At 38.3% G+C, this 26,207-nt stretch overlaps 1 gene segment (V, D, J or C); it reads left to right on the forward strand.

Moving 5' to 3' along the window:
• The first annotated feature begins 19,872 nt into the window (after positions 1–19,872).
• On the forward strand, positions 19,873–20,374 carry LOC131907021 (immunoglobulin kappa variable 1-39-like). The segment is given in 2 exon segments: positions 19,873–19,940; positions 20,064–20,374. Coding segments are annotated over 2 exon segments (360 nt in total).
• The last annotated feature ends 5,833 nt before the right edge of the window (positions 20,375–26,207 follow it).

The raw sequence follows: 26,207 nt of genomic DNA on the forward strand, positions 1-26,207 counted from the left end.
TAATGCAAACCAGAGCAACATCTTTACAAACAGAAAAAAAAAAAAAAAAAAAACCAAAAACTCTTTTTTTTTTTTTCTAGGCAAGGTTCCTAGCCTCCTGGAACTTGTTTTATAAACTAAGCTGGCCTTGAATGCAGTGAGATCTGCCTGCTTCTGCCTCCTAAGTGCTGGGATTAAAGGCATGTGCCACCACCACCTTTAATCCCAGGAAAAAAATCTTAAGATTCACATGGAAACTGAGTACAAAGAGTAAATCTGGGGGAACTATAATAACTAATCTTAAGCAATACTATAGAGGTAGAATAATAAACATTATTGTATTAGCAGAGACAAATGTATAGGTTATTTAAACAGATTTGAATACTCAAATTTGTCAAAGTAGCCAGAGTAAACTGTGTGACAAATATAGAAACCCACAAACCCACAAACTGATGAACAGAGAAGGAAAGACAAAATCATTAACAAATTGTTCTGGGAAACACAGATGTGCACACATACAGAAAACGAAACTAGATCCTTATATCTCCCCCATTAACTCCTAGTTGTTCAAATATCTCAATATACAACCTGAAACTGAAAATCTGGAAGCTATGGAATATGCTGTCAGAGAGTTTGGTAAGACACTTAAAGACAGGTAAGAACTCTCTCCACAACATAAGAACTATGTTGTTTTGAATGAGACTGATCCCTATAGCCTCATACATTTCCTTCTTACTCCGTTTAATGGCTCTCAGGGAAGGATTAGGATGTGTGGTGTTGTTGGATTGAGTGTGGCTTTGTTGGAGTAGGTGTGGCTTCTTGAAGTCACTGTGGCCTTGATAGAGTATGTTTGTTTTTCCAAAATACCACATGTTGCTTAGTGCTTTCTTCCTGCTGCTTGAGGATCAGGATGTAAAGCACTCAATGCCATACTTGCCAACATGCCCCCTGCCAGGATGATAATGTAATCACCCTCCGAATCTATAAGCAAGCCTCCAATTAGATGATTTCTTTTATAAGAGTTGTGTTAGTCATGTTGTCTCTTCATAGCAATAGAACAGTGACAAAGAAAGTGATCACTCTAGAAATAAGATCAACAATTGACAATTAGGACCTCCTGAAGCTAAAAAGCTTCTGCACAACAAAAGGAGCAGTCAATTGATTGAAGTTCAGTCTACAGAATGGGAGAAAGTCTTTGACAACTGTACATATGATAAGACATTGATATTTAGAACACATAAAAATTCAAAAGTCATAAAATAAATAGCCCAATTAACAAGAGTTATTGATATAGAGGAGCCACATAGAAACCTACTGTATTATAAATGAGACAAAAATATAAATTATTAAAATAAAATATGGTTATACTCCATATGACTAGAAATAGCTATTCCCAGAACTGCATTATTAAACAAATCCCCAGTAACAGGGGTGAATATATCATTAGTTGTTGGTCAAGGATGATCCAAAAATTGCACAACAGTTAGAGCAGCCTATTGTTTGTCTTGTTTACCCACAAGTACTGGATGATAAGACAATATTTCTTAAGACACAATGTACTTCAGATGCACAATAGAGAAATCAAGGTAGAAGTCAACTAGATGTTTCTTTTCTGATTGGGTAGATTTCATAGTCATGGAAGATACTGTCATGTTTGCTGGGGCAAGGAAAGCACTGATGACCTTACATTTTCAGTAATCCTACATCTACTAGCCAAAAATGACAAGAAAGACGTTCTCACCTGCACAACAGTGGCAATATTGTTATGTAATCAGATGTTTTTTGATAGGATTTGAGAATCACTCCAGAGGAGGGAATCCATGCCTAGTACTCTAAATGGAAGTTAAAAAAAATACTCAGCCGGGCGGTGGTGGCACATGCCTTTAATCACAGAACTTGGGAGGCAGAGCCAGGTGGATCTCTGTGAGTTCGAGGCCAGCCTGGACCAAGTGAGTTCCCGGAAAGGCACAAAGCTACACAGAGTAACCCTGTCTCGAAAAACCAAAATAAATAAATAAATAAATAAATAAATAAATAAATAAATAAATAAATAAATAAATAAAATAAAATAAAATAAATACCCACATAGAGATAGGTCACAGACTCTAAGGGTAACTGAATACTCTTATCTTTTATTCAGGTGAATTTGTTATGGGAATCTTTATGGAATAAGTCCTCAAAAACCAATGAGAGTGGAAGAGAGGAGATGTCACCTGTGGGCCAAAGTCAGGATGTTTCCTGAAAGGCTTTGATTCTACAACTAGTTTACATTCTCATGTTATACTCTAACCTTGTTAACCTGTGAGGCCCAATCCCTTTGGTGATCGAATGACCCTTTCATAGGTGTCTGCTAAGACCATCTGCATATTAGATATTTACATTACAATCCATAACAGTAGCAAATTACAATTATGAAGTAGCAAGAGAAAGAATTTTATGGTTGGGGGTCACCAGAGCACGTGTAACTGTTTTAAAGGATCACAGTACTTGGAAGTTGGAGGAGGAGGGTGGGCAGCAAGCAAGATTTTACACAAGTGTACATGCAGCATCTCTTATTACAGGGAAACAGCCTTCACTCCAGGAAGTTGTTTGGAATGAAGCATTCAGCCTTTTTTCTATATGCTCTTGAATTTAGGAATCTTCTCCCACATGCCTAAAGCTAGAAAATACCTGGAGAGAAGGCATTTGAATTGAATTCTCCTCCCAGGAAATCCATTCTCTTAGGGACAGCATCCACCATACTCTTGGGAATGAATTTCACTTTAATCTCAACCTGTGTAGTACTGGTTTAGAACTAGTGAGTTGAGAGTCCTACAGGGCAGTCTGCAGAATGTATGGTCCTAGTGTCCTTTAACCTTACTGTCAGTAACCTTTCTGTGAAGATATACATATCCAAACCAGGTCTCTCAGTCACATGAATTACAGCAGGCTACCAGTTCAATAGTCCCTAAATAAACAGCATCTGGAAACACAGAGAAGTTATAGTGCAGTTCACCTGCAAGACTCCATCTTCACTCTTGACCATGGTCAGAATTAAAGACACATTGTAGGGACTCCTTAGTTTTTCACCTTGAGACAGATAGTGTTTATTATCACACTCTTTTGTGAAACTTTGTAGTGTCCAGTGTGCTGTGAAAACATGTGTCTCCAGCTCTGTTTATTGTCTTGGCCTCAGCACAGATTGTTACCCCATGAGCAAAGAGAATTTTTCAGATTAAGGACTCCAGGGTCCTATAGATAATTAATTATTAATCTCAGTGCTATTTTTCATCTACCCCAAGTCTCCATGATGCATATTAAGGGTAGGAGATCCTTTGGTTTCTCATAACTACCAAGAGCTCCATGGTCTAACTGATACTTATCTGAATTTAGTCCCTCAGCACAGTTCAGACCCCTTAAAATTGCACCTATTTTAATCAGGATCAAGAATATACAATCATGTACAAAGACTGCAGTGATACATTAAAACAATAGATTGCATTCTTGCTATTATAATGGAAAGAAAACACTGTAAAACTGTGTTCCTTAGTTGTGTCTGCTCAGCATACATAACCAATAAGCAACTAAAGTGCTCACAAAGAGGAAGATAAAGCTTATAACCCTGAAAGAAAGAACTAGATCTTTATAAGGAGAAAAAGGGACATGGATAGAGTTATAAAATAGCACACAAAACCAAAGTAGATGAAATCATTTCAAGTGTATGGAATTTCAATATCCCAAGGCCATTCTTTAAAAAAATTAATTTCTTTAGGGTGTGTATGTGTGTACGTGTGTGTGTGTGTGTGTGTGTGTGTGTGTGTGTGTGTGTGCATATATGTGCATGCCTGACAGAGTGCAAGCATGCTCATTGGAGCTATTGTGGTAGTTGATTTTAGGTTCTGTAAATCAAACTCTGGTAGTCATGTTTGGTGGCAAATGCATTGGCCACTTGAGATATGACATAAACAGCTAATGATAATATGCAGTAGAATACTTATTGGCAATCAATTGTTTACATTGTAGGTTTGAGAACTCTTGAACTTTCACCCATTCAGATTAACATGAGTATTCTGTTGTCCAAATTATTACCATAATTAGATGATCATATTGGTGAGAATTTGTGGGTGTAGCTTCTAACATTCCTAGGAGACAGAACCCCACACTAAAGTCCCTCATCATCTGGCTTTTGCAATCATTCAACTCTATCTTCTGCAATGATCTATGAACTTGTGTGTGTGTGTGTGTGTGTGTGTGTGTGTGTGTGTGTGTGTGTGTGTGTGTGTGTTATTGTAGATGTAACCCTTGGGTCTGGACTTTACAACTTTTAATTTTAATTGGTTGTGGTTTTCTGTTTTAGTCTCCCTCTGCTACAAAGAGAATTGCCCTTGATGCAGGGTGAGAACCACAAGCAGCTAAGGAATGCTCACTGTGGGAGAAGTACTCTTTCTCAGCGAAGAATACAGAAATTGGTTATCCAACAACAAATAATCATTCCTGAAAACATCTACACAGGTAATACTATAAAGACTTTGCAGATTGTACTTATGTATTTAGGAATATATGTTAATATTAGTATATATGCACATGTATGTATATGTACATTTATGTAACAATAGAATGAAAAAGGACCAGGGATTTAATAAAGAACAAGGAATTATACAAGAGGGTTTAAAGGGAAGGGAGAAATAATGTAATTCTATTATAATTTGGCAGTGACAGAGAAAGATGTGCAGATGGCTGACAAACCCTACAAAAAGAGGAATAGCCATGTTAGGTTCCTAAGAAAGCTAAAGTGACATTGTCAAGTTGTCTCCAATTAGCTTTGTGAGACTGCAAAAGGTCTTCAGTCTGGCCAGAGTCATATGGAAGGATATTTAAGCTCCTAAGTTATCAGGAAAATTTATTCTATGTTTTGAGCTCTACTGTTGAAAGTTTTAGCTTGATTTTGAACTTTTTCTCTCCTCTGGCTTCTCTGGATTGCCAAATATACACCTTAAAAACTGAATTTTGCCTCCTGGTTTATATGGTGAATCCTTAACTTCAATGTGAGTATATTTGGAGAATCCATTTCCAAAGGAATGAAGTTTATGTTGGATGCTACATATGTCAACTAACCTCATAATGTTGGTGATCTCAGCAGAAGAGTCAACAATGGGCATTTTGTCACTGATCCCAGGTATTAAGAAAGGTTCTGTGAGAGTCAGACGTGGAAGTAGCTAACTAGTAAGATACTCTGATTTACAGGTACATAATGGATATCTGCTCGTACTTGATTTTGGAATTTCAAGCCTCCTTTATACTAAGAAAATGAATTTCTGTTATTTAAGCCTCTGGGTATTTATGATTGTATAGTCCAGACCAGTGTACCATCTTCACACTCCCTGGCCAGATCAGCACCAGGCAGAACTTCTTGGACATAGGAACAGCTTTGCTACTTTCTCTCCTTTTGCTCTGACTCTGACAATGTAGGGGGGCGGGCAGATTTCACCGTCACTGTGTTTGCATTTGGTACCAGTGTTTCCTTACAAGAGAAGATGTTTTCCTGTTTAGCTTCTGTTCATAATGAAAGGAACTGGATGAAATGATTGCCTCTTGTTAATGTTTGTGGGACCACCACCTAGATTACAGTTGAGGCTCTTGTGTACACACCCTTTCCAGCTGATTTTTTTTATGTCCCAGGACACAGTGTCACTGACCTTTGTAGGACCAACAGGAATATTAATGGTGCTTCATGCTGGCATAAGTAAAACCAGGCTTGGAGATCTAGAGCATGGTCTCATTCATTTTAGCTAACGAACAGAATGCCTTCCTGGCCAGGGTGGTGCATCTGGGGAGCAAGTATCTCTAACACCAACTTGCCAGGCTACCCAAGGTATCACTCCTCTGTGTCTCCTGGGGTGTTAATATTTCCTCTGCTGTTTGTCTTACTCATTGGCTACACAAGAGTCTCAAGCAGTCAGTTTCTAGAACTACTAATACTTTGGATTCCTGGTAAGGACAGAAAGGAAATGGAGAAAAAGAATGGACAGAGAGGGTGAACTATAGAGTTGCAGCAGTCCAACACTTTTCTGCACACATGTGAAATGGCAGGTCATGTCTTCCAGAATGGACTTGTGAGGTTTAGATCTGTAAAAGTAAGATAACAGATGGGACAGTATCTGTGATACTGGGAAGATTTCAACACACGTGGAATTGGATGGCTGGTCTACATTATCTTAAGAATCTCTTTAGAATCATATAACCACATTTTGTACAAAGAAGTTTTTGGTATACAGACAAACATTTCATATACAACATGAAAGAATTTCAGTGAAATATATAGCATGAAGGTAATCTTAAATATTGCTCATGAATTTTCAACGTGATTTTTTCTTCTCTCCTATTTCAGTTTCAATTTGTGATGTTGTGGTGAACGAGAGCCCCCCTCTCCTTTCTGGTAACCCATGAAGAGATAGCCTCTATTCCCTGAAAGTCTACTCAGAGACTTCTAGATAGTTATGGTGACACCAGTTTGTATTGGTACCTGCAGAAGCCAGGCAAGTTGCCACAGTTCCTTATCTAAAAATGAGGTTTCCAACCAGGAATCTGCATCCCTATCAGGTTCTATGGCAGTAGGTCACAGACATATTTCACACTGAATATCAGTAGAGTCGAAGCTGTGGATCTTGGAGTTTATTTCTGCATCTAAACTGTTCTTATTCCACATATAGTGACAAACACACAAACAAAAACTTTTTTTCTTGGTGTGGAACAACGGTCAAATATGTTGCTTCTCTCAAAAGAAGCACAGCACATAACACATTGTAGCTGTGCAGCATATTATTTTTATCTCAATTTGTATTATTTTTGTTTTAGATTTACTGAGTTATTTAAAAGAGTTGATTTAAAGGGTATGAATTATGGTTTTCATTCAGAGATGTATATATATTTTACCTTGTGTTTTATGATTATTTTGTCTATAGTTTGATAACTATTAAATATGATAGAACTGTCACCTATGTTAATTGTATTGATTAGTTTTCATAATGAAAAACTTTGGTATTGATATTTTTTGAGATATACCCTGGATACACTAAGTTGGATTGGGCTTAAGTTGGGCTCAATTATGTTAATATTTTTAATTATAATGAACATCAGCAATATCTATGCCATATAACTAATATTACTACAGAGCATTGCATCCCTTGGCTTTATAATATACAGCATTCTTGCTACGAGAATGTAATCTCAAAATAAACACAATATAATTATGAACCTAAACTGATAACAATCTATAGAACATTTCAACTTAACAATAAAGAAAATACCTTCTCAAAAGGTAAGGCCAACCATGGGGAGTCAGCAAAGCCTGGTACATTCAGCTGAGGCAGGTCCAAGCCCCACTATGTATCAAGACTGTGCAAGGTGTCCTACCAAAGGTAATGAGCTCCAAAAAGCCAGTTCATGCATCAGGGATAGATCCTGATCACGCTGCCAGGGAGCCTCTTAAGTAGATGAAGCTTAGGAGGAAATGGAGGGTAGATTGGGAAGGGGAGGCTGGGTGGTAGGAGGAAGGAAGAGAGGGCAATCTGTGGTTGGCATGTAAAATGAATTAAAAAAGAAGAATAAAAAAGTCACAGGAAAAGAAAGAAAGAAAAACCTTCTAAGCAGCCCATAAAACTTTCCTCAAAGCTGGGCGGTGGTAGCTCACGACTTTAATCCCAGCACTGCGGGAGGCAGAGCCAGGCGGATCTCTGTGAGTTCAAGACCAGTCTGGTCTACAGAGTGAGATCTAGGACAGGCACCAAAAGTACACAGAGAAACCCTGTCTTGAAAACCAAAAAAAAAAACCCAAACCAAAACAACAACGACAAAAACCCTTTTCTCAAAATTGACCATATTAAGACACAGAAAATCTCAACAATATAGAAAAAGTTAAATAACACCTTAGATCCTGTTTGCTCTGAAGAGCTACAATAATTTATCAGTCCTATAAAACAGGGCTGCTGTTATGGTAGTGGCATATTGCAGTAGCTATAAAATCGTGATGTAACCAAATACTAGATTTAAGTACCAGTACATAAGATGAAACCCATACCAGACAATTATTGGGAACAAGAACTTGTGACAAGAATAGTCATAGATGCTAGGAAACAAGCTACAACTATTCTTATGGTTATGTAATATATATTATATGTGCTATTTGTTGTGATTTAACAAATATAGTTAATTGCAATCAAAAGAATGAAAATCAGTAACATAAATAAGAAAGTAAGTGACACAAATTGTAAATGTAGCAACTTGGATAAACAACTTGAACTACCACTTTGTAGTCAGTGAATTGGAATATAAACAAAGTGAGAAAGAATCTTAGCATATTCAGTAAGAGTCCTTTTATGAGATAATATATAAAAGAGGGTAGTAAACTAGTGGAAACGCATGAACTGTGGACTAATAGCTGTGGAGCCCTCATGGTACTCGACTAGGCCCCCTGGATAAGTGAGACAGTTTTAGCTTGAATAGCTTGAACTGTATGGGGGGTGGGGGGCAGGCAGTGGGAATGGGACCTGTCCCTAGTGCATGAGTTGGCTTTTTGGAGCCTAGTGCCTATGGTAAGACACTTTGAGCAGCCTTGGTGCAGGGAGGAGGGGCTTGGACCTGCGTCAACTGAATGTACCAGGCTCTGCTGACTCCCCATGGGAGACCTTGCCTTGGAGGATGTGGGAATGGGGGATTGGTGGGGGGAAAGGCTGGGGGGTGGGAGGAGGGAAATGTGCCAGCCACCAAGCCACTTGAGATTTTCCTAGACAAACGTGGTAGGAGAGGACTGACTCCCAAGTTGTCCTCTGCAGTTCACAGGAGTGCTATGTAAAGAAATTGGCCACACACACACACACACACACACACACACACACACACACACACACACACACAATAAATACGTGTAAAAAAATATCATTTTACTGAGAAATAATTGCTACATGAAAAGTTATATATATTTAATTCATATAAAACAATTGAGTTGGAATTATCCTGTGAACTATCACTTGTGACAAACACCAGAGACTCCTCCATCACTTGCAGTGTTTCCTCAAATCAAATTTCTGAGGAATATTACTTTCAATATCCATTGCCCTTACATTTTCATAATAAACACTGCAGATACACCTTTCTAGTATTTTTGTTTGCTTTTTCTCCCATGGAGACAAATTCACTGGAACACAAGAAAGACAGTTCTTAACTTCTACATTTAAAATTCTTAAAAATGACAGCCATTTTCCTGCAAAGTTGGTGAAGGAGGAGCAAAGGCTTAGTAGTTCAACTCATAGAGAGTGATTGTATACATATAGCTTCATTCTCACTCCTCAGTATTCCTGTACTACAAAACTTAATGAGTGTCTGTTATCTAAATTGACAGTTTTTGCCATGATTTTTCCCACCATACACCACATTTTGTTTTACTATTGTCACTCCTGACATAGAAGATACTTAGTGTGATTTTTGTGATCATGAAAATCCTGCATGACTCTACCCCTTATATTATACTGCAGTATTAACCCTGGCCTTTGCATATTACTCCCTAGGGAGGACCCACCCTCTACAGTCTGAGATAAAAACTCAGTTGTCATCTTGCAGTGACTGACCAGTCTCTTCAAACTGCTTCCTCAAAATGAAGTTGCCTGTTCTGCTGTTGGTGCTGCTGTTGTTCAGGATTCCTGGTGAGGACAGAGGGAAGTGAGAAAGAAGAATGGGCAGGGAGGATGAGACCCAGGTCCCACTGCTGATCATCTGTGTTCTCCCATGTCTGAGAAGCCAGTCCTTATCCTCCAGGATGGGGCCTGTGAGGTTTACATCTGTGTGACAAAGGCTCCAGATATGAAAGAACTAGTGCTATAATGATGATTATGACATGGGTAAAATGCAGTGATCTAAGTTATGCCTAAAACTCTCTTAGGGCTTTCAGTTCACTTGTTCTAAAATCAATTTTTGTATGTATGAATAAATATCTCAGTTGCAATAAGTATCAGCAGAGAAATCACAAAGATCATTCATGAAGTTTTTTCATAAATTTCTACTTCTCTGTCATCATTTCAGCTTCCAGGAGTGATGTTGTAATGACTCAAAGTCCACTGTCCTTGCCTGTCAGCCTTGGAGATCAAGCTTCTATCTCTTGCAAGTCTACTCAGAGCCTTGTATATAGTGATGGAAACACCTATTTGTATTGGTATCTGCAGAGGCCAGGCCAGTCTCTACAGCTCCTGATATACAAGGTTTCCAACAGATTTTCTGGAGTCCCAGACAGGTTCAGTGGCAGTGGGTCAGGCACAGATTTTACACTCAAGATCAGCAGTGTGGAGCCTGAGGATTTAGGGGTATATTACTGCTTCCAAGGTTCAAATTTTCCTCCCACAGTGATTCAGACCCTAACAAAAACATCCTTTCTTGGGGTGGCCCAGCTGCCAAATATGTTACTTCTCTGTGTGAGAGAGAGCGGCTGAGGAACTCAAGACTATTGCTTGCAGTTGAGGGGCTTGGAGCATGAGCACCTGCTTTGGCAACACCTCAAGGGTCATGCATCTCAGTTCTCTTCATCTTCATTATCATTGAAATTGCCTCAGGAGAATGGTGAACAGGTGCACTCTCAGGAATAATGGATGATGAGCTAAAGCTGAGTGAAAACCCATTTTGATCCAACAGCTTCACTACAAAAAGGTGTTTCTCTTCAGAAAGCTGACAGTATCACTAAATTATAAGTATAAACCTATCTATGCAGACACCAATTTGACACCATGCTTATTCAGCAAAACACGAGTTAAATGTTAGTTCATTAGATGTTTGATTTACCCTAACCATGGTCTCTTGACTGTCTTTGCAATGCCAGATACTAGTTTTCTCCCAGAGACTGGGTCCCAGATCTAACCAATTGGAGGTTAGCCCTAAGATAGGGATTATTGCACCACCTAGCATTCTGTCAAGCAGATGGCAATCATTGTATGTTTAGAAAGAAAAATTTAAATTTCAGTATTGCAGATTGCATCCTTTACAATACCACAGTACATAAAAGTGTAATTCAGAAAAACCTGACTTTGTGTTGGATAAATTTAGGATATGGGCTGAGTCTGAATGTCAAGGAATCACATAAACCATGTAATACATTTCTTTGAGACACAATCTCGTGGGCAAACCCCACCAAGGGTAGCAGTGGACCTCACTGCTCACCCTGCATTTGAACACACTGTCCTCCTCTCCTCTAACCTTATTGGGCATGATCATTCAGAGCATAAACTGCCAGTGGAGAATAGAAAATCACCATCCTGAGTTAAACTGGGGAATCTTGGTCAGTCCAGTCAATTTCACAGCTTTGCTTTTATCTAAGACTTGCCTGTGTAGGCTTTTCTAGAGAGCAATATGCAAATCCCCTGGTGGGTGCAGTGGAATGAAACAAACGGCCAGGTCAGGTGGGAATAAAACCCGAGAGGCTGTGAAACTCTCCTCTGAACAACAGGACTAGATGTTCCTCTTAAGCCTCAATGAACACTGATTAGGAGAGTTCAGACTGCTTCCTCGGCAGAAGGAATGTACTTTATTGCTCTTCATCTCCTGGATTTTGAGTTTATCACACTATCTTAGGCAACTTTTAACCCATTCTTTACTACAGATTAATTTTTGTATTTATTTATTGTATGATTCATCTTTCTTGTTTAGTAGTTTATTTAAAAGTATAGAATTTGTCTTTTTATTTTTGTTAAGTAAACACATTAAGGGGCAGAGATTTTAATTATGTACTGAATATAGTTTAGTACATATTCATATGGGTGAATATCTTAGTGCATCACATGCTCCAGATGCTTCATGGCGACACTTTCATCCACAACCACTCACTCCAACCCACCAAAGTGACAGTCTTGAAACCCTTTACATACATTGATGTTTCACTAGACTTGAACATTATATAAGTTCGGGTGACCACTCAGATATAAACACACTGTCTTTGTCTTTGCACGTGATAGGAAAACTGTTGCATATCTGTACCTACTTACCCACTGACTTGGTCGTTTTGAGTCTTCTCAAGTTGGTAATTGTCCTGTGGACATGGAATGCGCTGCAAAATTAGACAGTATGAAATCTGAGGTTGTTTATTGGTTAAAGGATGATTTCTGCTATTGTATGATGAAGTAATAGTGATATAGATACATACAATCAGTATGGACTCCAGTAGACAGATCAAAGCTGTCTCTGCAGTCACTGCTACACATGGTCCCCTGTTGCAGCCATATATAGAAAAATACCCTGAGGTTTCCATTTCCATTGCATAGTCTCATTTATACAGGAATATAGTGTATTCCTTTATTGTATATTCCAAAGCATGCTATATTGATGATATGCAATTTATATACATATATATTGATATGCATTGATGATGTTCTTTATATGCAAAATGGTAAATAGTTTTCAATTAATTATTTGTATACAGATTTCAGATGAATGTTAATATATAATGACTTAGATTTCACCCTCCCATTTTCTGTCAAATGCCACATGAAATGTACTTTTAACTTTTTTTTCCCAATAAAAAGACTACAGAGATTTGGGGTTTGAGGTCCACAGCAAATCTGTTAGCCTGTCCTCACTACTCTTCTTTTGTCCACTTTCTGCCATGATCTGTATATTGTGATGAATGGAAATTTCTGAGATGTTCTAAAGTTAATTACAAGTCACAGAGGATGGAGGGAGAGGTCAGGAAATCAATTAATACCCCAGGTTCCTGTTTCACATACATTGGTGTTATTGAATCCTAAGCAGAGCCCTTCTCTGCTATATGCCTTTATCTCCCTTATGACGCCCTTGTGTTTGCTTTTCACATGTATTCCATTACCCACTTTGCCTTCTTCTTAGTGTTTGGATTAGGTTGTAGGCCATTGACAAAATGCATACAAGCAAATGCCATAATTAAATCCATTACTTTGTGTGATAAATTTTAAAATATGGCCTATAATGTCATAGTTGTGTATCTTTCATCCCAGTACTTGGGAGGCAGAGGCAGGCAGATTCCTGCTGTGGGATATATGGCAAATGTGTTGCTTAATTAATCAATAAAACACTGATTGGCCGTTGGCTAGGCAGGAAGTATAGGCGGGGCAAGGAGGAGAATAAAGCTGGGAAGTGGAAGGCTGAGTCAGAGAGACACTGCCAGCCGCCACCATGACAAGCCGTGTGGGAAGGTCCCGGTAAGCCACGAGCCATGTGGCAAAGTAAAGATTAACAGAAATGGGCTAAATATAAGAGTAAGAGCTAGACAGTGACAGGCCTGAGCTAATGGCCAAGCAGTTTAAATAATGTAAGAGTCAGTGTGTTTATTTTATAAGTGGGCTCTGGGACTGGCGGGACTTGGTGGCGGGAGCTGGAGAGAAATTCTCCAGCAACAGATTCCTGAGAATTTGAGGCCAGCCTGGTCTATGAAGTGAGTTCCAGAGCATTCAAGGCAACATAGTGAAACCCTGTCTCAAATAAAAAGAGATGTGGTCGTAGCAATTAACTCTCCACATACACAGTCTTTCTATCCCAATGATGATAAAATGTTAAGTATACTTGGCACTTGTCTACATATCACCTATACTCAATGTAAGTAATTTATCCTTTCCCTAAACAATTTTTAATTTTTCCAAAGAAAAAGACACACAAACATCCAACTAACAAACATATGGGTTTGAGGGGCAAGAACATTGTATAATTGCTCCTTAGTGATATTATACCATATGGGTTTAGGAGGTACATTTGTGATTCTTACATTGATTTTCATGAACACTTTTAGAAAAACAGGAAGATATCTCCCAAATAACTTCTTCTCATTCAGTCTAATACCCAACTTGCAAACTAACACGTTTATCTAGTCAGTGTCCCCAGACTTAGTGCTGACAACCACTGTACCACTACAAATAGAAAATAGACGTACCCAGGCTTTGACCCACTTAGCATCCACAAATGTCTCTAAACCTTTGACCACTTCTTTGAGACTGGTCTGAGCACTTTTAATTGACACAGCCTCTGAAAGCTGATGACACCTTAAAGCTTCACACAGAAACTCACTCCTGTTTATATCAACAGCCCTGGCTGAGGAGAATAAAAAGCCCAAGATCACCTTAAAAATCAGTGTGTGGATTCATGACAGAAGCTACAAAATTGATTCCAGGTCACAAATTGGAAACTCTCACTGGTTTTCTCTGGGCTTTGTGAGATCATAGCCATTTGATTAGACTGGGATGGGTGGCCAAGGCCCTAGTCTGGAGGAGACATATCTGGGGCATCATATATTTTCAATTATGATTGTTCTTAGCTGAGCTTTAACATGAAAAAATAAATCACACACATTGCTAAGTAGAACCTTTTATCATTGTTGGTCAAACAAAGCTTAGCTGTGGGAAAACATGTGAGGAATACACTGGACCAGTAGCATGCAACACTGTAGAGGAAAAAAAAAAAAAAAAAAAAAAAAAAAACACCGAGCGATTTGAGACTTTTCCAAATTAAATACTACAAGAAAGTAAAATGACACCTGTAATGAGCTAAGTGTTAGGGTCTGAGAGAAGTCCCCAAGAAAGGCCAACAGTCACATATACAATTTAACAACAGCGTTTATTGTTTCCAACAGGTGGGGTGGCAAATAGTCACCCTGAAGGGAGGTCGCCTAGCTCACTTTAAGCAAAGTTAGGGGGATTTCAGGGAGGAGAGACTAATCTGGTGCTGCTGATTGGTGGAGGAAAGATTAGTCTTGGGGCTGATTGGTGGGAGGTTGTAGTGGTTAAGGGCCCATTAGTGGTGGGGGTGTCTAGTGTCTAGGGCCTTGTTGACCAGAGGGTAGGGAAAGCTGTCTTTAGCTAGCAGAAGTCTAATTTCTAGGGGCTCATTGACGAGAGGGGTAGAAAAGCTCTCTTCAGCTAGGAGAAATCTGAGGGGCATCCTCTGAGCCAGCAGAAGAGGCTTTGGGGCATCAGATGAGCCGGTAGGAGACTAGAAGGCAGCTGTTGATTGGTTGCCCCTAAGTTGTGGTTTTCCTGAGAATTGCTTGCTTAGCTCCAGCTTGTTCTAGTGAACTGAAACTAAGGCCTGGTCTATATCAGGGCTGCTAGGGAGCCTGTTAGAGTCCTGGTTTGGCCACCCAGTCCTCTCACTAAGAACATCCTGGCCTACACCCTACTGTTGGCCTATTTACTCCTCAGAAATCAGAGATGGCTCAAACATGCTTTTAAGAGAATGAACTTAGAAAAGAGAAGTTTGTAGTCAGCAACAAAGATCAGACACCACGTTTGCTGGTGCAAACTCTCAGCTTGTTACTCAGTGTCGTGGGTAAGAGAGAGGGGGAGACTCCAAGCTCAAACTCAGCAACCTTTTCCACTTTGATGTTTTAGTTTAGAAGAAGCACCTTTTGATTATTCCTTTTTTCTTTATTTCCTTCCTTTTCTCCTTACATCTCTCTTCCTCCTTTAATTCTTCTTTGTTGTCGTCTTTTCCATTTTGCAGTATGTGTGGTATGGAAGTATACTGGAATCTTGCTTTCTACCAACTTCTATCCTTTTTCATCTTTCTCTCCATAGTATCTTTTGGATAAATTGTTTTCACCCAGTCTCCAGATCCCTGTTTCTCAAGGAAAGAAGGTTGCTTTCACTGTCTTTGTTAGGGTTTCAGTTTCTGTGAAAGGACACCATGACAAAGACAACGATTATAAAGGAAAATGTTTAATTGGACCTAGCTTACAGTTTCAGAGATTCAGTCCATGATTGTCATGGTATGAAGCATGACAATGTGTAAGCAGACGTGGTGCTAGAAAAGGATCTTAGAGTTCTACATCTTGATCCACAGGCAGCAGAAGGAGAGTGACTGTCACTTTAGGTCTAGCTTGAACATCTAAGACCTCAAAGCCCTTCTCCATAGTGACATGTTTCCTCCAACAAGGCCATACCTCTTAATAGTGCCACTCCCTATGTGCCAAACATTCAAATACATGAATCTATAGTGGTCATTCCTATTCAAACTACTACAATCACATACAGAGCCACATCAAGTGGCTTCCTGATAACCTCCACTGGTATCAGGAGATGAGAGCAATTCTAAGCTCCTAAATGATGTCACATCCAATCTGGCTTCTGTAGTCATAGCTCATTTCCTTGGAAGTGAGTATGGGATCTCTTATTCTCTCACAATCATCAGCACAGAGGCCAAAGATGCTGTGTCTTACTGCTTTTAATAGAAGAACATTGTCCCATTCACACAGTTCTACAAACTAGAACAAAAAATTCTTTCAGCTTCTTAGGGCCCTGCTGTTTTCCCCTCCAAAGATGCTATATGATCAAGAGTTTGAGTGATATGGGACAGAATCTTCCAATATTTCTGTAATGAAAACAGATCTTAGTTTTACTCCAGAGCCTTGTGAAGCCATTCCCAGCAAAGAAGAAGAGAAAATATATAGATGGAGAAAGTCAAGCAGAGTCCCCATCCTTTTGGAATCCTATGCAGAGGAATGTTTGAAAGCTGTGATTCAGATTTCCTGAACTGGGCATTGATCCTAAGGAGCAAGTTGTTGGGCTTTTGAGAATACGCTTTCGGAAACCAAATTTTCACAAAAGTTTCCCATTTAGGGTGGGACAATAACTCTGCCACATTGTAGTCCTTCCTCAGAGACTGTTTGTTTCTCCAAGGGGAAGAAACTAAAGAAGAAAGCAGACTTTGTTATCATCTCTTCTGGGGGTTAGGAATTTTAATGGTAATACCCATTGAATTTTTGCAGAATATACAACACTTTGGTGCTGTGGAATAACGCTTTTTGTACACTGGTTTAATAAAACGCGATCGGCCAGTAGCCAGACAGGAAGTATAGGCAGGATAAGCAGACAAGGAGAATTCTGGGAAGAGGAAGCCTGAGTTGGGAGACGCCAGTCTTCTGCCCAGGGAGCAGCATGTAATGGTATACAGGTAAAGCCACGGAACATGTGGTGACATATAGATTAACAGAAATGGGCTAAGTTTAAGTGTAAGAGCTAGTCAGTGGTAGGCCTGAGCTAATGGCTGAGCAGTTTTAATTAATAAAAGCTTCTGACTGATTATTTTATAAAAGGCTGCAGGACTGTGGGTGAGAGATTTGTCCCAACAGTGGGCCAGGCAGGACACAGAAAAACTTTCAGATACACTTTGGAAGTGGGTGTGCCTAACAAATAAGAACTAATGTAAGAAAGTTTTAAAACTTTCAAATTATGACAAAGGGTCTTTATCCTACTATCAAAAGAACAGGTTGAGACATCAGGCAATATAACCTTAAATTTTAGAATATGGAGGTACACACATATTTACACATACTCACATACATAGGTCACAACTATGTTCCTCTGTACAATAATTCAATTGAAAAATTTTAAGCATTACATGTTCAATACAATCCTTCTTTCAGATTTGAAATCCTTACATCTTCCTGTAGTTTGTGATGTCAGTGAGCTTGCTTGACCCTAAGCTTCAGCAGTAGCAGCAGCAGCAGCAACAGCAATACCCAGGCATCCAGGTGGTCACTAAACTTCTATACCCCACGAGGAACCATATTATTTAAGTTAAATGAAATAGCCCACAAACTGCTATTGAAATATGGGTTATCTTCAAATTGTATGATCTTGCCACAGTATTGTCAAATATAAGATCTAATCATATATATGCTTAGGGTGTTCCAAATATTAGGTATATTAACTGTATTCTTGGCTATTACTTTTTCCAATCTGTATAGTTTTATCTGATGTAACTCGAATGCGTATTGAATGTCTGCATCAGAAATAATATAATCTCTACTCCATTAACTTTTGCAACTGTGTTTAATTTATTGTCATCAATATTTCTTGCTTTCAAAATTAGATTTTTTGATAAAGTATAGGTCTCATGTAGCTCTGGATGGCCTTAAATTGTAGTGAATGGTGGCCATGAACTTCTGGAAAACCTGCTTCCTATTCCCAAGTGCTAGTTATAGGAGTGTAACACCAGGCCTATTCAATGCTAAGGCTGTAACCCAGGGATCTTTTTTTCACAATAGGCAAGTAGTTCGTGATTAAGCTGCATCTCAGCCTAATATTTTCTTACTGCTGAGTAGCTAAAATTGGACTGCATATATATGTTTCCTTGCATACATTTATGTGTGAAAATCTACTCAGAATTTTTCCTAATGCTTTTATTCACAGAAAGAAACAGTCCCAGGGTTGGTTTATAATTTTTTGCTGAGCAAATTACAATTTGACATAAATCATTGTTCACCTATTTTTTGGCATCCTCTTGGACAAAGAACCAATTCTGTCTTCATTTTAACAATTTTCATTGTTATAATGAAATAATACAATACCAGTCAAGATCACCAGACTTTTGACTGTTACCTTCCACTGTAACACTAGGGAAAAGATAACTTTCTATTTTCTGATTCCCTTGAGTTCCAAAAATTTCTCCTAGTACTTTGCAGCTTCTGTGAAAATGGGCTGGCACGTTTCTTAGCCACAGTTAGTCAGTGAATTAGTAGCATATGCAAGGTTAGGAACCATTGTTCATTCAAGGACATGAAGGATAATTTCGGATAGAAACTCATATTTCTTAAAGACAATAATTTATGTTAAGAAGGAGTATAAATCAAGTGCAATAATCTGAAGCTTCAGAGAAACATTGGGAATCGATATAATCTTAGCTGAATCCAGGAAGAGAGTTCATGACTTTGTCTGGCCTTGATGGAAATAGCTCTTGAGTAGCTGAGCTATCATAGATAAGTAAAACAATAGTATTTACCCAAGAACATTGATTATCCCCAAGAGATCCTGTCCTTGCTTACAAACCATGTCTTTCAGTATTATTCAATTGCTCTTCTGGAAATCATTGTGAACTAGAAGCTGCATGGTGAGTTGTGGAGCTCAGTCTCAATGGATACTTCTACAAAACAATCCAATAACAAAGGCTCATGGAACATTTTGGAAAGGGAGGTAGAAATATTGACAAAGTCATAGAACCAGCTTGTTTGCTATGAAATTGTGTTTTCTAGTAAAAGCAGAAGCTACACCCAAAATCTCACCAATATGAGCACTCAAATGTGAACTGAAACAGAAGGACACAAATCAATATGTTAAACTCGATGGGTAAAGAACAGGAAGGTTCAGTTCTACAAAAGAGGTACAGACAATTGAGTAAACTGGGAGCAGGCTATGTGCCAGGGAAGAGCACACAATGGTTTGTCCATTGCAAAAATGTCAGCCCTGAAAACATACATAAAAGTAACATACATTATCAACAAGTTATATTAGGAATATATATATATATATATATATATATATATATATATATGTATGTATGTGTGTGTGTATACATGTACAAATATGCATGAAATAACAGTTTATGAAAAAAGGGTCATGAATTTGAAGGAGAATGGGAAGGAGTATTTGGGAGGATTTGGAAGGAAGAAAGGGAATGGAGAAATGCTTTAACTAAAATTCAGTTTCACAAATAAGCAGTGAATGAAAAAAAAAAAGAAAACAGAAGATGCTGCCTGACATCAATAACATTTTCAGCTACCTATGAAAGAATTTATAATCATATATGTGCTGTCTAGAACAGTACCATATCTGACATGATACAATGGGGGAAAATAACAAGGAAATTTTGCATTAAACATGACAGAAATCAAAATAAGGTGTAACGCATAAACTAGTACTGTTCTTTGTTGTTTGGAGTGGAGCACATTCCCTACAAATAAACCTGTTCTGTCTTTCTGATCTGAGACATAAGAGGACTACATGCCTGTAATAAGTTACTGACTTGACCAATCTTATGGCTGTGCCCAGTGATCACTAATTTGCATCTGCCCAGAGCACAGCCCACTGTCCTGAGAACTGCTTCATAATCAGGTCACACCCTGTACTGGAGTCAGCCTCACACAGGGCACAGCACAGACATGAGGGCCCCTACTCAGCTCCTGGGTTTTCTGCTGCTCTGGTTTACAGGTAATAAAGACAGAATTGGAAATTTATTCAGTTGAGTGCGGTCAGTGCTGCCTGGTCTCTGGGAAAGTCCTCATCTAACAGGATTAATTTTATGGAGATTTCTTTTCTATTTTCCAACCTCAGGAGCCAGATGTGACATCCAGATGACCCAGTCTCCAGCCTCCCTGTCTACATCTCTGGGAGACAGTGTCACCATTACATGCCGTGCAAGTGAGGACATTTATGGGTATTTAGCATGGTATCAGCAGAAACCAGGGAAACCTCCTAAGCTCCTGATCTATGGTGCTAACAGCTTGGCAGATGGGGTCCCATCAAGGTTCAGTGGCAGTGGATCTGGCACACAGTATTCTTTCAAGATCAGTAGCCTGCAGCTTGAAGATTTTGCAACCTATTACTGTCAACAGCATTACAGTACCCCTCCCACAGTGATTTAAGCCATGACATAAACCTCCCAAGGAAGCAGAAGTGAGAGCCAAGGCTGCCCCAATTGCAAGTTCTGGTATCTCCAGCTGCTGACAGTGTTACTGTATTTCTCTTTGCCTGGAGTAAAAGGCCAATGTGAGGTTTTTATATAGGGATCAGACAAACTGTTCTATGTCCTTTTTCCTAGCCTCTGAGGTCATTGCACCCATATATGCAAAACACCAACATACATTGTAAGATGAGTTTCTAAGCAGTCTTATTAAATAAGAAAAATGAATCCAAATATAGGGGTGAAAGCCTTAGAGATCAGGGAAATAGTGAGAGCCATCAGCTAATCTTACTCATCACGCCATAGCTTCCAAAGAGAGCTACTTCCTGTCTACCAGTGCATTTATTGTCTTGCTGTTCTGCCCTCTCATTGGCTATCTTAGCCCAGTTACCTCACTTCCTTATCAATGCCTGTCTGTACAGACCTTCAGGACTCTATGGTTGGTGCTGGGATTAAAGGCGTGTGTCACCACGCTTGGCTCTTCAACACACACAGAGACCCTGCCTGCCAAGTGATCGAATTAAGTGTGTGTGCTACCACTGCCTGACTTTTGTGTTAATGGCTTGGTAATTCCTCTTATCTCCAGTCAAACTTTATTTATTAACATACAAATAAAATATCACCACATTTCAGCATAAATAAAATATAACCACAACACATAACACATAAAATAAAAATAAGTAAGTCTTAAATATTTAAAAATCCTAAATACCTATTATTCTCACAAACTAATATTGGGAACAGGTTATTATCAGAATTGAGAGCCCATTTCTTAATGAAAGTAAGTCTTCCTGACCAAAGTCTCCTCAGACAGCTTGTCAATTCTCATATCATATGCATGAAGGAATGGAGGCTTTCCTCTATGAAGTATTTATTTATTTCTCTCCTTACTAGTCTTGGTTACCATTCTATTGATATGACAAAACACTACAACAAAGACAATTTATAAAAGGAAGCATTTAATTTGGGAGTTTACTGTTTTGGAAGGTTGGTCCATGACCAACATGGTAGGAAGCAGGCATCAGGCAGGAAGACATAGCCCTAGAAGAGTAGCTAAGAGCTTATACCTTTATCTGCAAGCAGGATGCATAGAGAGGAAGGAAGCTGACTGGCAACTGCACAATCATGTCATCAAGGTGCATCCACACCACTTTCCAACAAAGCAATCAGATCATTCCAACATATGACATCATCATAGCAGCCTTTAGCATGGCCAAATCTACCTAGAAAAATATGATTAAGTATCTTTTGTCAACCATTTCAGGCTACAACTGACTTTACACAGCTAACAGTGTCCTTAAAATAACACTTTATGTATATCTTCTTGTTTATTATCTTACACATATGCATGATCTACCACACATATAGTTGCAATCATATACATCATGGGAAAAAGATATACACATTGAACAAAGCATATCAATCAAAACTGAAAATCATGCACAATAGACCTCACAGCAAACAACACCTCCTTCTTCTGGATGACAAGCAGAAGCTCCAAGAACTATCTACTGAGGAAATTTCATTCAGGGGATGATATGCTATTGCAGTGTATCTGTTCTCTAATTCACTTTAACTCTGAAAAAATTTTCGATGCATCAAAATAGATCACAGGAAAATTTTCCTCTAGTGAGAGAAAATAGAATTATATCTTCATTTTTGTATAATCCATCTAGTCATTAAGTTCCCAAAAGACTTCTACATAGTTAATAAAATTGCTCAGTTTCAATCTGCTCTGTGACTCTATGAAGTTTCTCTTTTTATCAATCTGATTCTTGCTGACAATACCTCAAAGTATACACATACATGTTATAAATATTCCCCTCATCATCAACATTCATATCATTCCATGACAAGAACTACGGTTGGCTTTTTATTGCCAATACTCAGAAGGAATAATAGGCTGCCTGAGAAGGTCTAAAGACAGCATGGTTAGGCATTCTGTGCATTCAAAGTAGGGAGTTCTGAGTTCAGAATAGCATCAGGGAATCCAATGATTCTAGTAGAAATTTTCATGATACTAAGACCTGGCAAGTAAAATCACAGGTGTTACTTGGATTCCCATTGCGTGTCTTGAAATGATTGCTACATGAATGTATATAGCGGCTTTTATTTTCCTGTATAGATCACACCCCATGCTCACCTAGATAATTTAAGTGAAAAACTTATCTTCTTAGAGAATCATTAGAGACATTATCATATATGTCCTTTGTGGGTTGAGATTTAAGTATGCAAATCTATGTAAACATCAGTTTCCTGGGGCCTTTCCACCAAAACTTCTCAGTAATCTTCAAAACCTGACCACATATGAGAGAAGCGGTCAGCAGGTGGGAGACCAGGAAGAACAACTGAAGCACTGTGGGAGGGTATTATAGCTTTGTTGCCACTAGTAAGTTGCAGCATTTTCATGCACCAGGCTCTGATGGTGAAGGCCAAATTTATTTCAGAATCATTGCCAAAAAAAACCCTGATGGGAACCCAAGATGGAATGCATCACAGATAAGATCTCTGGAACATTCCCTGGATTCTTCTGATATCAGCAAAAGTAAATATTAGTATTCTGAATTGCCTGACATGTGAAGATAACTGTGTCATAGAGATACCAGCAGGGAGGATGGAGACTGGGTCATCAGGATGTCACATCTAACTCCTTAGATTGTAAATTTAAGTGCGAGTACACACAAATAAATAAAGTCCTGATGCAATTTTCCTCAAAGACCAAGCAGCAATGACCACTAGGGTTGGATAAACCCAGATAAATGTATTTTAGTATTGCCCTCTGCTGGAGCGAAGTGTAATAGACCAAGTCAGAGCCTAGAGGACTAACTACAAGGATGATCAGTGTAAATGCTAGTGCATTTAGAAAACAAAACATATGGAAAGCCAAAGCTTTGAGTGTACCTCACTCTGTGCACTCAGAGAAAAATGAATAATCATGCAAATACAGTCAGAATCACAGTTGTCAAAACACAAACATTCATCCCACTTCTTGCTATAAAGAAATAAGGAAAGATTGGCAAAAAGAAGGCTTATTAAACATAGATGCAAAAGTGTGGAAAGTGTGTGAAGTCCTACAAATACATTCTGTCCCTATTCATAGATATTATTTCATACATTGGGGATACATCAAATAAAATCATGTAGTGTGGAATATTCTTTAACACAGTGAATATATGTCACTGTGATTGTTTTAATTAGGAAGCTGAATGACCAATTGCTGGACAGTAGAGGTCAGGCAGAACTGGCAGACAAAAAGAGAGAGCAAAGTAGAAGAGGAAGAGTCTGGAAAGTCACAAAGAGATGCAGAGGAAGCAAGTAATAAACTTGTTGTACTAAGAAAAGGTACCAATGTACATGGCAGTGTAGATTAAAAAATAAGGGTTGATTTAACGTGTAAGAGTTAGTAACAAGACTGAGTTATCAGTCAAGCATTTATAATAATTAATCATAAATCTTTGTGTGGTTATTTGGGAATTGGCTGGTGGGATAGAAATGTCCACATACAAAAAGCGTTCAAATGTAGGGCTGGAATTTCCACATAAGACCCAAAAAAAGCATAAAAAAAGATTCCAAGCACACAAAAATGGAGCCAAAAATGGATTACTGATTAGATAACTGTCTTTTATCAGGTAGGCTATCGTGTTAGCAACAAGCAGAGGCTCAGCTCCTTAAAAAAAAAAAAAAAAAAAAAAAAAAAAAGGTAGCTTCCTTGGCTAGGTTCTAGCAGCAAACCCAGCCTGACTCTTTGAAGAGGCCTTGCTACTGAACACTTAAATGGGGTTTATAAGCAGTAGGAAGCAAGCTGCTTGGTGGCAGAGTGGATCCAACATCTTCCCAGAGCTGGGGCAGTAATGTGGCTCCTACCGATATCTCCACCATAAAGCTAAGCTCTTAAGGAACCAAGTGGGGAGGAGCTGGCTGCCAATGCCACTCACTAAGGCATGCACTAAGCTGAGCCTGCTAGTGACTAACATGGCAGTTTAAGATTCATCTCATGTGGTCAAAGAACAATACAGATGCTCAGTAAAGACAGATCCAGATGGAAGAAAACCTCTAGACAAATTGAAGTGTGTTTCAAAATATACATAGGATAGGGACAGAAAAAAAAAATATATATATCATCATCATCATAAAATAAAAACAGTTTAAAAATAGCAAAGAAAAATCTTGAAAAAGAAATAGTTATATATATATATATATATATATATATATATATATATATATATATATATATATAAAACTTTAATATAATATATATATATATGCCATGAGGAGATGGAAAATACACAGGGAGTCTTGATCCTATATGTTATTGTGTTGTTTTTCAATTTTTTGGCTTCTAAGAGACACTGGATTATGAAAGCTGCTATATTAAACTAGCCTATATATTTTAAAAATATCTTGACTTCAAAATGGAAGTGAAAGCATGTATTGCTCTGTTGAAGAGGTTATAGTTTTATTTCCCCAGTAAATGAGAATATATGGGTGCATTCCAGGTTGATATGGATCAGGTTTAATCAAGGAAGAATCCCTGAAAATCCTGACTATAGACATAAATAAATAAACTAGAAAAACTTCAAAACATGTAATGTATATTTTGCCTGCTCAAACATAAAACAAAAAATTATCTTTAGCTTACTTCTGTACAACATACATTCTATACTCATATTAATACAGAAATGTATGTTACCTTTAAATTTTTTTGTTTCTTCAGAACAAGGAGACTAGACACCAATGAAAATAGATGGCCCAGGTGATCTAACATCTTGAAGTGCCTGTTACAGTCTCCTTAGAATTCTTAATCTAAAATAGCTTCAAGGTTGCTGGCTGGTATGGTTCAACCTTACAAACTACTCCAGTGAAGACTTAACAATTATACTGATTTTTTCAAGGTTCACGCAAAGATACTAGTGCACATAGAAAACAGGATGTAGTCTGGATAATGACACCTATGTTCCAAAAAGATGGGGAATGGGTGGGTTTTGGTTATTCAATGGATTATGAAGGTCTGTCATTGTTTAGGGGGACTGGTAACAAGTTGTTTTTGGTCATAGTAAAAAAGAAAGCTAAACGAAAGAGATAAATTCAAAGATCTTTTTCTAAAGGAAAAAAGATGGATATGATATAGAAACAATGAGATAAAAGGGTACATTACTGAATCTACTTTATTCCAAAAAACAACTATTAATCTCAAAATATTTTACATTGTTACAGATTTTGCTTTATTGATACAAATTTAAAGATAATTTTGATACACATTATGTATGTTTCTAATTCTCTTTAGGGTATTGTGCTTATGTGACTCATTTAAAAGGTAATATATAATTTAAAAATAAAGGTTAGACGTTAGGAGTCTGAGGCTATTACATCTTATTACTGTCAATAGTATTAAACTTGCCTTCTAGAACTCATAATATAAATCACTCAGGGTCAGCAGATACAGAGGCTGAAATGTCACATCTGTTTCTCTCAGCATCTTTACCATCTAACAATATCTTCTGATACTGATAGGCATTTAAGCTCTCTAGGAAACTTGGATGGGAAAGTTGAGTAAAGGTCCTGTATCAGAAATTGTCTTTATTCTCTCTTAGCCCCAGTAGTGCAGATATGAAAAGATTTCTCACTGATTTCTTTATCTTAGTGTTTATTGTGTTTTATTTCTCTGAGTTGCAGCACCAGGTGGGGTTAGAATATTGGTCTGTCACTTTAAGCCTTCAGTGAGTCTTAGAAAACCAGATCCTCATCCTGAAGAAACCCTGCTATACATCATATCCCCATGCAGCTTTCTACCACGA

This window comes from Peromyscus eremicus, chromosome 3, assembly GCF_949786415.1.
Source record: "Peromyscus eremicus chromosome 3, PerEre_H2_v1, whole genome shotgun sequence".
NCBI lineage: Eukaryota > Metazoa > Chordata > Mammalia > Rodentia > Cricetidae > Peromyscus > Peromyscus eremicus.